Below are 17,703 nucleotides of genomic sequence, written 5' to 3' on the forward strand. Positions count from 1 at the left end.
TGAGTCTTGTAAGGGCGTTTAAAGAGCACGTCTGTTTTCTAGAAAAAAAGCGCAGCTCAGTCTGAAAGGCCAAAATGGAGGTGCAAAAGTTCACAGTGGCAAACTTGACAAAACAGCAGAATATCCTCAGCTGTGCTTGGTGTGCAGCATCTCGGTGAGTAGAGAGTTGCAGGGCAGATCTCCCAGAAGATGGCGCTGGTACAAATACTCCTCAACCTGCAAGCTAATGCTGCGTACTTCAGGCAGCCGGAGCAGCAGCTGGCCAAACTTGTCTGAGTGTCCTGGATGACTCCGTTGGGTGTGCTCCATCAGGGCCCTGTTCACCCTCTCTTGTGTCTGCTCCACCTGCCTGCGGTTCTGCACTGATTTCACATCTAGGGCAGAAGGAAGATAAGTGGCATAATCATTATCGGCACCCAATGCCGACATGTACACATGCTCAAAGATAACTGAAGCTACATGCATGACAGTAACATGAAGAGAAAAATGCTACTAGTTCATAAACTTGATTAACAAGCTAAACCTGATTTGCGTCTCATAATGGATGTACTATAAGCTCACCAGGATTGAACAGCACCAAATGTTTGAGACAGACAAACTCGTGTCTATCTAACTGGAGTGCCTTCAATTTGGACACCAGGTCCTGGGTTCTTGATACCAGACCACTTAGTGTCACTCCTGCTTGAGAGACGATGTTTGATACCTCGATCTGTATCAGAATATGGAAAAGGTAGTGATCAGAATTAAAGCTTATGTGCAACCTGAAATGATACATAATGTCCTATCCAAGGACGTTTCTAGTAATCATAAGATCTGCATTTTGTGCAGTTAGCTTTAACCTTTACCTGTTGTCCTGTGACCAGATATATGCAGCCCTCTTTGCCATATGTCACCTGTCTACAGAGGTGATCCAGGACCAGCAGCTCACTCCAACAGCTCTGCAGCAGCACCATCTGGTCTTCCACCTGTGGGAAGCATAAACATGTGTTTGATATTGTTGCAAATCAAAGGCTCTGCCCTTTGACCTCCAGTTCCCATCACACAGCAAAGAATAAACACCAGACGTCTGCTGACACAGTAAATTAGAGCTTTCTGCTGCTATGAAGAGGTTTGTTATAAAACCTTATAATTCCATGATTCGTTACCTTGAGCTCCTTGAAGAGTGCACTGTTCCTGGCCCACTCCACCAGCCAAAACAGAGTCTGGTCTGCCATTTTACACATAATGCTGAAAGTATTTAGGCGGTCATGTTTGCCACGGTTGGCCTGTTCTCTCTGCAGAGTGGTGACAACCTTGGCACACAGCTGGCTCTCCTCCTGGTCCCCCTCCAGGAGCTGGCTTAGGAAGTTGGGTGTAAGAGTGGCTGATGAGGCGGTGTCTGAAGTTTGGGTGAGTGCCTGGGAGAGAGCGGTGGTTGAGCTTGGTGTGGAACAGGGGGATGATGTTGGTGTACTTCTTGGTGTAAAGGAATTTGGAGTTGGGTGCAGTGGATAGTTTGTGGAAGCCGGGCTGTAGCTAAAAGCCATTTCTCCTTTCTCCTGGAGGTGTCCAGGGAAGGTGCAGTGGTACAGTCCAGGGTAGGGCAGGGATGGAGGAGTGAGCACCCTGTCTGCATTCGTAGTACAGTCCAAAGGTATGGGCGCATCCGTCTGCCCGATGCCAGAGGGATACATGTGGGACTGATGAAAAGCATCAGAGGACAATGGAGCACCTGTGTGACTGCTCATGAGGTGAAGGTCACTTGAAACTGTGGGTCGGTTAATTTGGGTAGTTTCCATCTTAATCCTGTAGGGAGCAGTGTTTGCCTGGTGACATACTTTTTGCTGCTTCATCTGCCTGTCCCGCCGGTACAGAGGGCCAAATTTATTCCTGCCACCTCTCATGCGATCTGCTCTTACTGCTGTTAACAGAACATGAAACAAATTATCAAGGTGTTATTATCAAGGTGTTATAACACAATTTCAGACATTGCCATATTTACTTTACAAATCTGATATGCCCTCTTCCATTTTTATGGCTCGAATTAGCTCCATAAAACAGTCATATCCACAATCATATGCACATACATATTCTGGGTCATTACAGCACTGGTTTATGACTTTTAAGATAACCCACATGGGAGAATAAAAACCATATGCATGTTAGTGGAAAGCAAGGCACATCGCTGTGAAGCAGAACACAATTGCAACGGTATGAGTGTATGTGTATGTTTCTGTGAGGGCTGGGGCTATTTACCTTCTCTCTTCATGCCTACTGCCAAACACTTTTGGAAGCGGCAGGAAGGACAACGTTTCCTCTGTGAAAGGTTCATGGGGCAGCTCTGCTGTTCTGCACAGGTGTAATGCTTGTCATTCTGCACTGAGCGTTTAAAGAAGCCCTGCAGAGAGAGAGACAGAGAGACAGAGAATGTAAACCTGTTGCTTCACTCTCTGCAGATTACAAGACAATATACAATATGTCTCACCATAGTTACACAAATAATATATCTTAGTTCGACAGTAGTTGACCTTATGGTACTGTTACAGAAAACATACTTTTTCATGGACAGTCCAAACCCTGTCCCTTACCTTGCAGCTTTCACAGGTGAGCAGCCCATAGTGGTACCCTGACACTTTGTCTCCACAGACGGGACAGCTCTCCTCTGACTCTGGTCTGCTGTCTGGTTCTGTCTTTAACTCCTGAGCTGCAGAATGACACCACAGTTGACATCAAATGTCAAATGCACAGCATTACACAAACTTCTGGTACTAAAGGTGGCAAATGTGGCACAAGCTGAGATAACAAGAGCTGATTGTTCAACTGAGACTGTTGTGGTGACATGCCATACGTGATTCAGAAACTAAAACCTGCTCCAACCTTCTTTCCTGTTCCCTTTTCCTTAACTTTCCCTTACTTTTAGTAAAATACAGATATGCTGATGGTGAGGGGACTTTCCACAATGTTGTATTTGGTTTGTTGGGAATTATTTGCAATGAAACAAACAATAATACAACACAATATTTCATTTTTGCATCAGTGCAGATAATATCTTAAGTCAGTCACAGCAGATTCCAGATATGTCTGGAATGAAAAGAGAAATATTATCAGATTTCACTTCAAGTACTGCAGAATGCTCTGGTTGAGTGCTTTGCTGCTGGTATGTATGTCATCTAATGTCATCTAATGAGGTTTATTGCTCAGCTGTTAAAATAGTGAGCGGTCCAGGCCAGGATAAGGTACTGTCACAGACAGTACCTTATCACTCATCTTGACTTGCTTGACTATGCTCACAGACATGAACCTTACATAATTCCCAAAGATTACAGATTGTAACTTCCACAGAAACATCTGTGCACCACTTACATGCCTTTACTTCTGCAAATGTGGATTTACTTTCTAGATAGATGGGATCAATATACTTTCTGAACTAATCCACAATGTAAATTTGCAGATACCAACTTTCAAAACACAACACTTAAGACATTGCTACTTGTATAATATTGCAAATTTGGACAGTTCTTTATGAATCCTGCCTAAAAGAGCCCTATCTACCCATCTTATACTCACATGTTGATGATCCTTCCAAAGTTAACAGATCCTCTGGATAGCTGCCAGGACGGTGGGCCAGAGGCTGCGGCTGCTGTGGGTGATAACCAGGTAGGTCCATTCTGACTGAGGGGACATGAGCTTCACCGTCACTCCAGCCGTCTAACGGTCATTGTTGCAGAGATCAGGAGACCAGGTGGACATCGCAGGAGAGCCACAGAAAGGCCGGCAGGAAAGCCCAACAGCCCCGGTGGACTGATGGCTGTTCCAGGCCCACAAGCGGACTTTGATCTGCAGTGAGTGTCATAAAACCTCTCCTGACTGGCACTCCTACCCAGTCAGCAAGCCAACCAGCCTCTCCATGGGAAACAGACAGATGTCCACCTGCTGGAGTGTTACTGTCATGAAATCACTCCAGTATCACAGAGCCATCTTGGAGCTCAGCTGATAAGATAAGAGTCCACTTAAGAGTGCACAGTCAGAAGTACAGGCAATTAGATTTCCTGGTATTTCTTCGAGTTTAACATGAAATCTAAGTATTATTATGTATTATAACATGGACTTGTGGAAGACATGCACAGGTCCTTTACATAAGTACCAATATAGCAATGTATAAATACTCATTACAAGTAAGAGGGCTTAATTTAAAATATTTCTTCAGTAAAAGTACAGAAGTAGAATCCACAAAATGTATGTAAAGAATCAGAAGTACAAATCATCCACAATTTAGTCAAGTGATTCCCAGGCTGGGGGTTCACAAGGCAAGTAGGAGGCATTATGAGATGAGTGATGAGGAAATAAGACAAATTAACGCTCAGCTTCACAAATGTTTTGTAAATTGACTTTTCTCCAATATTTGCTTTGTTGTGTTGGATAATTTTACCCCTTTGGGCCTTGAACTGTATGAGATGTTTACATGGGAAATCACTCTTTACTGTAACTGCTTCCAAATGTGAGACAAGGGGCCTGTACTGTAGGCATTTGGACAATGCATTGCAGTTCATAAGCTAATGATGAGGTTTTTTTATGTATGTGTGTGTGTTTTTTTTTATAGAATCGGTCAAATTTAATAATGCATTCAGGGAAAGGATAGCAAAATCAAAAAACTACAATATAAGCCACTAAGTGAAATCAGACACTGCCATCATTTATTTCCACATTCCCAGCCAATGCCTGAGATGCTTATATAACGCTCACAGTTACATCAAAGCAATAGGGCAAGGGCGTGTGGTGTGACGCCTGCAAATTAGCTTGTAAATGGATTATGACATTGATCAATAAAATTGTTTCCCTGCTATTTTTAGCAGTCTGGTCGGCTTCTGACAACCTCTCCTCTTTAAGAGCAGAGATTAAGTTGTCATTTAAAAAAACAAAAAACATTCAGCAATACTTAGTGTATGGTACTGAAAAGCCTGAAGTGCTGGCTGTGAGTGTGTAATCCTGGAAATAATGATATTCTTGAGGTTGGTAGCGCCATCTGGTGGTATCTTGGAAAAATTCTGCTCTAAACCGCAGTGAGTCTTTGGCAAGCTTTGCCTATTGTTGATACTGCTTTACACTTTTGAGATAGGCCCAAAGAGGAGGCCTTTGATTGGTTAAGAACAACTAAAAGAAATGATGCAAAAGGGTAACTTTATTGAACACACCAGAAAACCATCAGACAAGCTAGTGTAAAACCATTTTTTACAAATGATGCAAAAGGGTAACTTTATTGAACACACCAGAAAACCATCAGACAAGCTAGTGTAAAACCATTTTCAGAAGTATGGCAGATTCTTTCAAACTCATCGCATTTTTTAAATCTGTGCTCTCACTGGCTGGTTGTTTATACGGCACATTAGGACATGAAGCAGCGTGACTTGAAGCTATAATATCTCTCCACATACGTACACCGTCTGCTGTAAACTGCCATTGCACGGAGCTCACAAAATTCAGAACCCCAGTTCCTCACTGCTGGCACACTCCGGGTCACCCTCAACGACATACCACACCTCATTGTGCCTGTTAAACAACGTCATTGGACTGCAAGAAAGACACACACACGCAGAAATTTAATGCATCGTCAAATATTGATAGTTTATGGTTTAATAGTTTTTCTTTTTTGGATTATCACTGAGAAAGTGATGCTGATTTGTTTACCTGTTATATCCAGCAGCATAGTGGAAGTCTTTTTTGTACTTTGCACCAACTAAGTCCAGGGCAGAGGCCAGACTGTAAGCTTGGTTTTTGTCAGCCAGGCCCGTCATCCATCCTCCGTAGCTCCGTACATACACTTTCATGTCTGGCGTTTTTTGGATGTACACCTGCAAGTCAGCAAAGTTTCATCATCTGCCAGAACTGGATGCAAATTCTGAGTCAAATGGAGGTTGATGTCTTCTATTTTCCCGACATTTTGCAGAAAAGCTCACCTCGTCATCAGTAGGTTTGGGGGGATTCTTCTGATATTCAGCTGGCAGCAAGAAACTCATTGTGTAGACACCCGATTCCCAAAATCTCCTGTTACCTTCTTGCATCTTCATAAGAACAGGAGCTGTCATTTCAATTTTCTTTTCTGAAGAGAAACATTAAGAAAGGACATCATTTTTTTTTTTTTTTTAGAAATGTCACAAATAGAAAATACAAAACAAACAAAATGTTCTGACTTGTTTAAAATCCAATGAAACCGCCAAACCATGTCCAGTCTGTGATCTAAATACAGTAATTATGATGTTAGGTCAAAGGACATTTTAATCTTAGCTGGACCGCATGGTCAAGCAGAGGTTGGAAAAACAGATTTTAAATTGTATGTTCCTACAAAGCTGAAGGAGTTACAAAAAGATTTGCATGCGAAATCTCACATTCCTTCTGAAGACTTTAAAACTTTATTATCAAACATTCAAAATGCAACTTGTTTTGTGCAATGTTGAACCACTGCATCGTGCATGTGCATGGTGTGCTGTTCTGATTTTGTTCCTTATCTTGTATATGTTAATCCTTAAAAAAAAACATGAATAAATGAGTAGACACACACACACCATTCTCATTGGCACCAGTGATGTATTTATACAGTCGTTTGAAAGCTCGCATTGCTGCCATCTCCATGAAGAGGGACGTCTCCTCGGTTGTAACCCAGTTCACAGAGCGATAGCGACGGACCTGAGGGACACGAGCAGACGCAGAGGAGTGAGCTTTTTCCTCAGTTTCTTGCCTCTGAAATGGGAAAAGGTTTCTCTCACCTCATATTCGTCATTCTCACAGATCTGATCAAACATCAGGCACTGTTCTGTTTCAAAGCAGAACTTTGCCTGCGATGAGTTTCTGTGTAATTAGAGCAGAAGTTATTAAAAAGACGCACATGGAGACATTAGGGGGTTTATAAGGTAATAGCAGTAATCATCTTTGCCAAGATATCCAAAAAAATGTGCTTAATATCTACAATTCCTCATATGTCGATCAATCTAGGAGCTGATTAGTAAAATCTAACTTGACTTGTGGAAGCTACAGTTTTCTAATAACCAACACCTCAATGTAAAAACATTTAATTACATGAGGTAAAAAATTAATGCAGCAACCTACTCAAAACTGGGATTTAAATTCAAGTTTCTTACCCAATTCTGGCCTCAGCTGTCAGCACCAGCAGAAAGCCAACAAGCCCTGACAGATAAATCCTGAGACACACAGTGACATCCAGTGAAAAGAGGCCACTTTTCACACAACATTTAAACTCAGTTCAGACAGCTAGAAATCTCTATTCACTGATTTGCATCTAAGACAACCAGTACAGAGGACGGGACTTACATTGTGGCAGGCGGTTGGGCTCTGTGCATCCGAAAAATTTTATCACTGCAGTCTGGCCCAAAGCAACTATTTATTCCAACCCTAGTTATGAAAGGAAAAGTGGCCACTCCCTGCAGCCATAACACAAACCAGACAATGCAGTGTTATGACCAATGAGAAAGAAGTCTCACACAAACAGAGTCACGTTTGACTGTGTGTGTCATTGACATGTTTTGTAACCTCTTTAAACAATAACATCTTTGTGATGGAGATGAATTCAAGGAGATCTGGTTTAGCAGGACTGTAACAAACACTGAAACAACATTCAGTGCAGGTGCAGCTGAGAGATCTACCTGTGTTATTCTGTGAGTATGTCGGTGCTCCTGGGGATGACATGAGGACAGTAAAGAGAGGTGTGTTTGTACTAGGGCTGCAACGATTAGTCGACGTTGTCGACAAAAATCGATAATAGAAATAGTCGACAATGAATTCCATTGTCATCTGTTGTCGCCAGACGCGTTTTTCCAACAGAGTGAGGCATCTCACTTGATTTTAATCTCTGCCGAGAGTCGCTCATGCGCAATAGCGTCTCAACAGGTACGCGTACCAAAACTTCTAAAGTTTGGGAGCATTTTAGCCTGGATACGGCGAATAAAAAGACTACTTGCAAGGTTTGCAAAGCAGACCTTGCGTATCATGGCAGTACCTCGGTGATGCACGAACATTTAAAGAGAAAGCACGTCGGGCAGTTGAACGAAACGGAGTCTGACTCGGTAAGATTCAAGTAACATTCAAGACAATACGGTTTTTATCCGCTCCCAGAAGAGAGCAAGTCTCACACGAGACCATGTTGATATGCTGACTTTTCTTAGTATGAATAAACTGAACGACATAGCCTAAGCCTCAAGTTGATTTTAAACCTGAGGCCTGTACCATAAAGCTTGATTAACCTAGCCGGGCTTCCTCTTACTTATAGGGCTCCGCCCTCCGGATTTTCGGTGCCATAAAGCCGGCTATCAACTCACTAATTCAATTCAGGCTTGTCCAATCTAGATCTGTGCGCGCTCACATAAAAAGGGCGGAGTTTGCTGCATGCGACCAATCGCAAACATGGAAAAATCAGCCCGAGCCGCATATTTCACTACGGAGGAGCAAACAATAATAATTAATAAATACGAGGAATATAAATCAATAATCCAGGCAAAAAGCAACACAGTTGCAGCTGCCAAACGGCGCAAGGATTGCTGGCAAAAAATCGCCGACTGTGTCAATGCGTAAGTTAGTGCCATTATAATATTACTTCCCCACTATGACTGCACTTGTATATCTGACTACAGTAACATTTGTGTGTTCCATAAATGTATCTGTGTATGAAATTTTTCGTTATGGCATGTGATTGTAGCCTTATTATTTCAGATGCAGCCCGAGTGGAGCAAAGAGAACATGGGAGCAAATCAAACATAAGTATAAAAATATACTTCAAAGTGGTCAGTACGCTTACTATATCTTATACATGTAGCATATGTATATGTAGGCCTACATGTTGGAGGCTATATACAATACAGTATACAACGGCAAACATCCCAGGGCTTAGTCTACATTATGCAAATTACACATCAACCTTGCTTACCTGCAATGTCATAAAAGCCCTCTTTGATGCATTGCGTGGGCAGGTGGCCGGGAAACACCACGAATGCATCGACAAGCTCAGTCAGGGCCCCCGCGACTTTATGAATAGCTCTACATACTGTGTTTTTCCCGAGGTTTTCGGCATCGCCAACAGAATACATAAAAGTACCTATGAATGAATGAATCAATCCATGATTTACTTAAACAAATAATTGATTAATGACATTTTATCTGTGGCTTGCTTGTAACCCATCCAACGAGGGATTTAAAGACATCATAATAATTACAAACATCACTAAGAAATATATTACCTGTGGCAAAAAACCTCAGTGCAATGCACACTGTCTGCGGGACTGTCAGCGCGTGGTTGCGGTGCGTTACATTACTGATGTAAGGCTCCAGCAGCTGACAGATGTATTGTAACCCCTCTCCCGAAAACCTGTACCTTTCGTACAGTGATTGTTCAGACAATTCGAATGGATTACAGCGATCTCTAAATATTCTCTCGCGCCTGAGTGCTCTTCGCACAAGCTGTGCACCAAGATCCACCGGGTTCTCATAAAACGGACAGGCCATTTTCCAAGAGAACTGATTGGTCAGTAGGTGGGGCTTTTATACCTGCTGAGCTCTTATCCTGAACTTATCCCGCTCCGGAGCCGGTTAGGTGTTCAGCATAGGTTACCACGGCAACGTAGCCCGATAGAAAGTAAGACACCTTTATGGTACCGAAAAGCCAGGGTTAAACCTGAAGTTATCTCGCTAAGCCGTAATCCAGCTTTATGGTACAGGCCTCTGGTCTGTCCACCATGACAGGTTTGTGTCCAGGTTATATCACACAGTCCATGTTTACAACTTGAATATGGACAACTCTGAATGCTTATTTTCAGCCATGTATCTACAAACGTCAGTTGTTAAAACCGTTAGATTTCAGACTGTTGAGAAAGAATTGTAAAGTTCTTTTGCAACAGACTGTGCAGTTGACCACTGAATGTACTTCATGAAATGCACATAATATTTGTTTTATTTACTGTTCTACTGCTGCTAATGAGCCTGTTCTTGGTTTACAGGAAAAAAAAAAAGTTTACTTGATTTTAATTTATTATTTATTTGCCTGTCCCTAAAAACAAACAAAAGAAGACAGAGGTTTATTTATTTATGGATTTATGTCTCTACTGACTGAGCACTGTGCCTAATTGGTTTTAGACAGGACATTTTAATTTTTGTACGAATCCGCAGTATGTTCAATAAAAGATGTATTTTTCATTGTACCCATCTTTCTTGTGTTTATTATCATTTGCCACATATTTAAATCAACTTCATGCTAAATTTAAGAAAAAATTAATAATTATCCGATTAGTCGACTAATCGTTTCAATAGTCGGTGACAAGTCGACTATTAAAATAGTCGTTAGTTGCAGCCCTAGTTTGTACACAGAAGACTTTATCTGTGTGGTATTTTTTCCCTAATTTTTATGTTCAGTACAATGTCTTTATCCGTAGTGTGTGCAAACTTCCCTTGTTCTGTCTTAATATCAGTAAACCTTTAATGAAAAATGGGAGGTAAAATGGATAAATAACCTTTTACACATACACACAGGGGTCACTTTGTTAGGCACACCTGTACAGACCAATGCAATCCATTACAACTACTCTGCAATCATTTTTATTTTTATGATTCCTAGAAGTTGAAGAACAAAATAATGAGAATGTCATCTTTTTTTCTTTTTTCTTTTGTCTCTCTACTCCACCTACAATCTAATGATCAGAACAACTGAGCAAAAAAGTGGGATCCACACTTATAATAATAAAGAATCAATAAAGAATCGGCTAAGAACAAAGCCACATTTGGGGCCTAATTTGTGACAAAACATCATGTGAGGCGGTGGCTCATGTTTCTTCTGAAACGACTACTTCCCACGTAATATTATTTACCATCACATTGTATACTATGTCCTAAATGTCCACCTTGGCTCTGTTACACACGGTCTGACAGCAACAAACAAGAGGCTCACACTGAAATGATGGACTGACTATGTAAGGATTCATGTCACAAGAGAATTACTGACATTGTCCCTTTTGTTGGCGCAGACCACATAATACCCATTTTGTCCCTGCACAACATCAAATCCTCAGAGTTTGTTCCCAGTTCAAGAAAATGCATTCAACCAGAGACAAAGGGTCCGATCACACCCACATGCACAGCACGTGAGAGAGTGCTACAGAGAAAACACTTTAACAAGCTACAGCTGATCTAATATTGGTTACTCCAAGGAGTTATGGCTGATTTTGTTGAAAGGAGCGTTAGAAAATTTATCACTGAAACACAAAAATTCAAATCTTTAACAAAAAACAGAAAAGTGACAAAATGCTCATTTTCTCGAGACACTCTTTTCTGGATCATTTTCTCATCAATGAAAAAAAAAAATCATTTAATCTCTGTTGATAAGAGCAATAACTCGCTGAAGACAGAGCTCTGTTAAGTTTCATAATGACAGCTTTGATCAATAAGTACGAGGCTGTACGCAGTAATTAATATGATCTACTGATATTTAAAATAAACCCGATTTCCTAATTTTAATAAAGTCACAGTCAAAGGTTTAACGTGTGGCAAACAAAGGCAGGAAATTGTACTCCATAAGTGCATACTGCTGCTCCTTAATTAATGCCTTAACTGGAGGTAAACCCCACCTTCCTTTTCAGCTCCATAAAGGACATCGTCATCACTTTTTATGTAAGTGAACGTTGAATAGAAGTAATACAGCCTGAGTTGAACGGCAGCTTAGAATTAAAAGATTTCCCTCTTTTGACAAAGTATTTAGGAAGACACATGAAACCCCGCCCCAGGCCTCAGTCCAGCTCTCACGCGTTCCCATTCACGTGTTGAGCTCTTTTCATAATAATCTTGTCTGGCAAATAAACTTGCTTGTATAAATACATATGAATATTGCTTTTGAATAAACTTTCCTCTCAATAAATGCCTGTTAAGTCACCATCTATTGTCAAGTGAAGGAGTTCTCACCCTCACCAGCATATTCACATGCTTTAACAGGCTTTTGTTGTTTCCTCGTGCCAGGTGCACTTGCCACACCTTTAACATTACTTGATTTCACATGTTGAAGCAGAGAGCTGGAAGCTGTCTGGAGCTGGAGGTTCAGCTCTGAGGAGTTCTTGATAATGTCCATCATGAAGGCCAAACCGCACAGACACCGAGTTTCCACAGCAGGTTTTCTAGTCATCTCTGTAAATTATTCCATACAGATAATTTCACTTTGACTGGTGTTAGCAAAAGCGTTTGTCAAAAGACTAACTGTCAGCAGCTCCACAGCAGCAGCTTCAGCTTCTTAGCCGCTTGTTGGGCATCCAAACTCTGCTCAAGAGCCTTAACTTAACCCGGGCGCGTTTGTCCTCGCAGCTCATCCAGTTCAGCATGTGTTTAGCTGGAATGACTCTTAAAATTTGCCTTTTTCATCGCCGCAAGCTCATCTATAGAAACTAACTTCAACACAGTGGATGTTTACCTCAACAAAAACGTAATCCTTTGTCCATTTCTCTTGAGAGGCTCGACGATCCGCACTCACTTTGATTTTGTTGACAGGCGCCATGATGCATTAACGTGAAATCACGTGCTCGAGAACGTATTGTTGCATTCAATACCTCTCGGAAGAACATGCAACTCTACCGTATTTATTTATTTATTTATTTATTTATTTATTTATTTATTTATTTGAAAAAGTCATTACTTTTTGAGAATTGCCCCGCTGGTCGGATCTCGTACCCAGCGTAGCTCCGTAATTTGCAGACTCATGCAGTGTGCAACATAAAATCAGATCATGATTGCTCACAGAAGGGTGGACAAAAGTCAATTATTGCCTGACTTCTTTATTGAAACGACAACACCGTGTTTTGCTGCCGCTACCACGTTTGCTGTTACCACTAGTAACAATTAATTGAATGAATAAGTCAGTTAATCAGTTCTGTCAACATGAATGAAATCTAAAAGCGAATTCATGTTGATTTTATTTCTGTGAAAAGTCCCACAAACCCGCAAGCAGATAGCGGTTGTTCGTCCTTGCGAACTTAATTTGCAAAACCCATGCTGTTCTTGAATGCATCGACAGTTTGAGATAATTTAAATTCACGAGTATTTTCCGCCCTCCAGTGGTCACTCTCTGGTATTGCAGCATATTAAATTTGTCGACACACACACACACACACACACACACACACACACACACACACACACACACACACACACACACACACACACACACACACACATAATAAAAGTAGGTTTACACAAAGATAAAATATACCTTTATTAGTCCCACAGTGGGGAAATTTCAGGTATTACAGCAGCAAAAGTGGATAGCAAACATAGAGGGCATCAGTAAAAGGACATTAAATATTAAATATCAACCAAACAATATAAACAATATAAACAAGGAGTAATGAAATATGAGCAAACAATACTGGTATTGCACATTGATATGAATATGAACCATAAGTACTGACATTTCACATTGAATGATAGTACTCCTGACTGGAGTAATGATAGTGAATAGTTTCCTATATTGCACATAGGAATTGATATATTGCATTGCAAGTTGAAAAAGCTTGCAATGCAAAGCTGGTATTAGTTTTAGTGTTTAGTGAGTACCAGCTTAAACCTACTTTTATTTGGTGGACTCCGTATTAGAAACAGAGAGATCTCTGGTAATTGTTAGTATTGTGTCTGTCTTGCCACTGTGGGAATGAACGATTGACTATGCAATTATATGTATTCACTGCCACCTTGTGGTTACAGCGGGGAACTGCAGTTTCTTAAATTCGTAAAGCTAGAGTTAATACATATCACTTTCTTAATATACTTCCGGTAAGAACTGTCACAATTATAAAAAAAGTGACTTTTTTTTTTTTTTTTTTTTTTTTACAACTTGGTGTAATTGTTTCAAAAGAACAGCATCAATAATTAGGAACAATTTTAGCAATATGATGTTTTGATTAAAGAACTCTTTGTGAGGGAAAATAAAGCATCCTAATTAAGGCCGAAATATCCCCCCAGTGATCATGTTCATTGTTCTCCAGTGGTCACAGTCGAAGACCACAATTACATATTCTTCTGTGGGAATAATACAGGTATTTATTTTGATGATTAACGTTCTTGATGGTCAACAGCCTGTTCTCTGTTTTAATAGTCTACACAGTCTGTGAACAACCTGAAGACACAGGTTCGATCAGTGGGAGAGTCTTAATTAGGCAATAGGCACCCGCACAAACCGAAAAAAAAAAAAAAAAAAAAAAAAGCCCACACACAATAAGAATAATTTGTTTTGCTTAGTATCTTACACAGTTTGAATTTAAACTTCGAAAATGACAAAGTGAGATGATAATGTATCACGCAGCCATGTGACGTACTGCAGTTATTCAGAGAGTCGCTGTCACCTAAAGAACTACAACTCCCACAGTCGGGCTGTGACCCATTTAGGTAATCGCTGGGCTTATATAGCCGCATGTCCCGGTGTGACTTGGTCGTGTCCCTCTCTGTGAATACTGCAGTAACGTGAATTTATCGGTCCGTTGGTTTAATACAGTCTTTATTTACCGGAGGACGCGCTGCTCGCACCACAGGTTGGTCGATTACAACACCTAAAGGGAAACCCACAGGCCTCTGAGTCTGTAACTAACTCGGCCTGTAGGGACTTACAGTGTCTACAATACTTACAGTGGCAATATTGTATATTTTATCCCCAGTGGTGTCACTGTAATTTGACATTGAATGGGGAGTAACTTTGCACATATCTCACTGTTCTGGAGGTAGGCCTACTTATGTGGAGTGTCATTATCTTAAGGTATAATTCTACTTCACGGTATTTGTGTGTGTGTGTATTTATATGTAAATAAATGAAGCATCACCATACATTTCACACCGATCAGGGTGGATTTCCAGACTTGTTACTGTTTTATTATCATGTTGTGCATCTCAGAAATGTGACACAACACATATATATGGATATATTATCGTCGGAATTTCGCCTCGAGGGACGAATAAAGGAATATTGAATTGAATTGAATTATATCCATTGCTGTTATACCTGCTGCAGGTTCAAGTGTGTTTGAGGCGCCTCTATAGGCAAAGCACTGAGCTTGCAGCTGTAGGCGACTCAACATTCCAGGATACACAAATCAGATTAGAGCCAATATAATCTTTGAACAAATAGCGAACTGGCCTGAGTGGTGCCAAGGTTGGCTTCTCACATCCAGTGAGTTTTGATTTAAAAGAAACGTTGAAAAGGACATAATGCCCTTTTACTGACAAAAACAACTATTTGTTGTAGTGCTCTGCCACTGTGTCGCACCACGGCTCAGTTTTTGTTTATTGTGTCTATGGTGAATGTTCAAACATGACATTACAGACTGACTCAATACTTGCTGCAGAAGGGCAATGGAATAACATTGGAAACCTCAAGCGTAAACATTTGAATATAATACCAGTTGCCACCAACAAAGACATCTTAGAGGACTAAATATTTTGCATTCAGTGGCCATACAGGGAGAAATAAATCTGTTAAACTGAATAAAGGAGAAGCAGAGATACCAATTGCCTCCACTTACGGTAATGTCATTGGACCATAATCCAGTCCAGCTGCAAGATTTGTTGTATTTTGAGCATGCAGTGGAAAATCTTGGACTCTGTGCTTCTGTAAATCACTCTCTCACATCAATTTCCATGCACATTCTCTGGGGATTCCTAAATTGTATTCAAGACATCTGTAAATGAAGGAAATGTACACTTGGCATGTCCACAACAATGGGTTCACCAAAAAAGAGAATTACATTTAATCATGTCTTTCTTGTGATGAGGATGATGTAATGTTGTGAGAGGAATATTCCTTTAATTAACTTTCCCTGTTCACAGCATTTTTTGACTGAGCAGTCAGGATCCTCCTGAGCCTTGAGGTCAGAGGTCAAAGAATCATGGGAACCAGGAGGGTGCTGGTGACCGGGTGCTCCTCTGGCATTGGCTTGGCTGTGGCTGCACGGCTGGCAAAGGACGAGCTTAAACGATTTAAAGGTCAGCCATTCGCTCTCCTCAATCAAAAGACAGTAGAGGATAGGAATAAGCACAGCTACTGACAGCCCGTGTGTTCATTGTTTATCTGAGGCAGTGGTTGCCACAATGAGGGATCTTAAGAAACGGGGGCCTTTGGAGAAAGCGGCAGGTGACTCCTTAAACAAAACCCTGGAAATCAAAGAGTTAGACGCCTGCTGTGAAGCCTCCATCAGAGAGTGTGTCAACAGCCTGCCGGACAGACGAGTGGATGTTCTCGGTCTGCCTCTTCTCCGTCACATTCATAGACACTTTCTGTCGTGAATTTTGGATGTCTCCACAAGCATGTGATGACATATCCTCTGCTCTTATAGTGAACAATGCTGGTGTGGGCATGATTGGACCGCTGGAGTGCCAAAGCATCGCTGCCATGAAGGAGCTCTTTGACACAAACTTCTTTGGCCTGGCACGGCTGGTGAAAGAGTTGCTGCCGGACATGAAGCGGAGGCAGAGCGGCCATATTGTGGTGATGAGCAGCGTCATGGGAATACAGGGTGCGTTTGTATTGTTCACTGGAAGAAGGAATAAAGGAGGAGAAGGAGTTAGGAGGTTGCTAACAGGCTTCCTTATGTTTCCACACAGGGCTTCTGTTCAATGACGTCTACTCTGCCTCCAAATTTGCGGTGGAAGGATTTTGTGAAAGTCTGGCAGTGCAAGCCATGAAGTTTAACATCAAGTGAATACATGTCCTCAAAAATACATTAGCTTTAACAACTTAGCACGGCCACCACATAACTGAAGCTTGTGTTATCAGTAGGCCATTTGGTGGTCCTTTATCCATCTTTTTTATATTTCTGTCACAAGGATGACTCTTGTGGAACCGGGCCCTGTGGTAACAGAGTTCGAAAGGAAAGTGTATGAGGATGCTGAGAAGATGGATCTATCGGGGACAGACGAGGAGACCGCCAAAATCTTCCGTGAAATTTACCTGCCATACTCGAAAAAGGTCTTCGCCTCATTAGGCCAGACACCAGAGGAAGTGGCTGAGGCAAGTGTTGACAATTATGTTTCTGTGTGAGTTCAAAAGTCTGCTAAAAATAATTGATTTGGCCCGTAAAAATACACAATGAGGAAGCCCCCCCCCCCCCCAGTGTTGAAATACTTCTGTTTTTATTGTTTAGCAAACCATTAAAGTGATCACAGCCAAGGAGCCTCCTCTGCGCCACCAGACGAACCGCCTATACATGCCCATGACCGCACTGAAGCATGCAGATCCGTCTGGTCGACTGCCTCTGGACACCTTCTATAAGATGATCTTCAAACATGACAACGTGTTCAATGCCACTCTCGGGCTGCTGAGCATGCTGCAGAAGCGGGCCGGGAAGAAATAGAGATTTCACTTTGTCTAAAGAATAAAGTGACTCTGAACTGTGTTTAGTAACTGTTAATTCCTTGTGATGTAAGTGTGCACATAGTATTTATTTATATAGTACTTCCTTTTTGCTGTGCAGTTTTTTTTCTATTGGTTTGCATGAAACTACATTGAATCGACATGGACACAATATCTTGTGACACCTAAATTTGCAATCTAATGCAATAATCCTGTAATTAGTGTTGCCAGTGTGAATTTTGTTGGCTCAGACAGATCAAGGTGTTCATTCATTGCTGATTTCAAAAATCAGAAATGATATTTTTACAGAAAGAGTAACATTTAACACTATGAAACTGCTCATAATTGCATTTGTG

The 17,703-nt window shown here is 41.2% G+C and overlaps 3 protein-coding genes across 3 annotated transcripts; 1 reads left to right on the forward strand and 2 right to left on the reverse strand.

The window, feature by feature from the left end:
- Positions 1-126: 126 nt before the first annotated feature.
- On the reverse strand, positions 127-3,646 carry nr5a5 (nuclear receptor subfamily 5, group A, member 5). Its single transcript, XM_070981059.1, has 7 exons — positions 3,547-3,646; positions 2,568-2,683; positions 2,236-2,377; positions 1,146-1,900; positions 846-965; positions 562-709; positions 127-374 (listed from the first exon to the last, which is right to left on the reverse strand). Exons 1-7 carry the CDS (start codon positions 3,644-3,646, stop codon positions 127-129), a joined length of 1,629 nt encoding a protein of 542 aa, XP_070837160.1.
- Positions 3,647-5,217: 1,571 nt separating this feature from the next.
- On the reverse strand, positions 5,218-7,340 carry soul5 (heme-binding protein soul5). The gene is made up of 7 exons (XM_070981378.1): positions 7,303-7,340; positions 7,113-7,172; positions 6,741-6,822; positions 6,540-6,660; positions 5,934-6,076; positions 5,665-5,828; positions 5,218-5,547 (listed from the first exon to the last, which is right to left on the reverse strand). Exons 1-7 carry the CDS (start codon positions 7,329-7,331, stop codon positions 5,457-5,459), a joined length of 690 nt encoding a protein of 229 aa, XP_070837479.1. The 5' UTR covers positions 7,332-7,340; the 3' UTR covers positions 5,218-5,456.
- Positions 7,341-14,423: 7,083 nt separating this feature from the next.
- On the forward strand, positions 14,424-17,428 carry LOC139343642 (retinol dehydrogenase 8). The gene is made up of 7 exons (XM_070981392.1): positions 14,424-14,537; positions 15,826-15,981; positions 16,076-16,237; positions 16,332-16,511; positions 16,600-16,693; positions 16,822-17,005; positions 17,139-17,428. The coding sequence occupies exons 2-7, from the start codon at positions 15,885-15,887 to the stop codon at positions 17,346-17,348; spliced, it is 927 nt and encodes a 308-aa protein (XP_070837493.1). The 5' UTR covers positions 14,424-14,537; positions 15,826-15,884; the 3' UTR covers positions 17,349-17,428.
- Positions 17,429-17,703: the final 275 nt, after the last annotated feature.

Source organism: Chaetodon trifascialis, chromosome 15, assembly GCF_039877785.1.
Source record: "Chaetodon trifascialis isolate fChaTrf1 chromosome 15, fChaTrf1.hap1, whole genome shotgun sequence".
NCBI lineage: Eukaryota > Metazoa > Chordata > Actinopteri > Chaetodontiformes > Chaetodontidae > Chaetodon > Chaetodon trifascialis.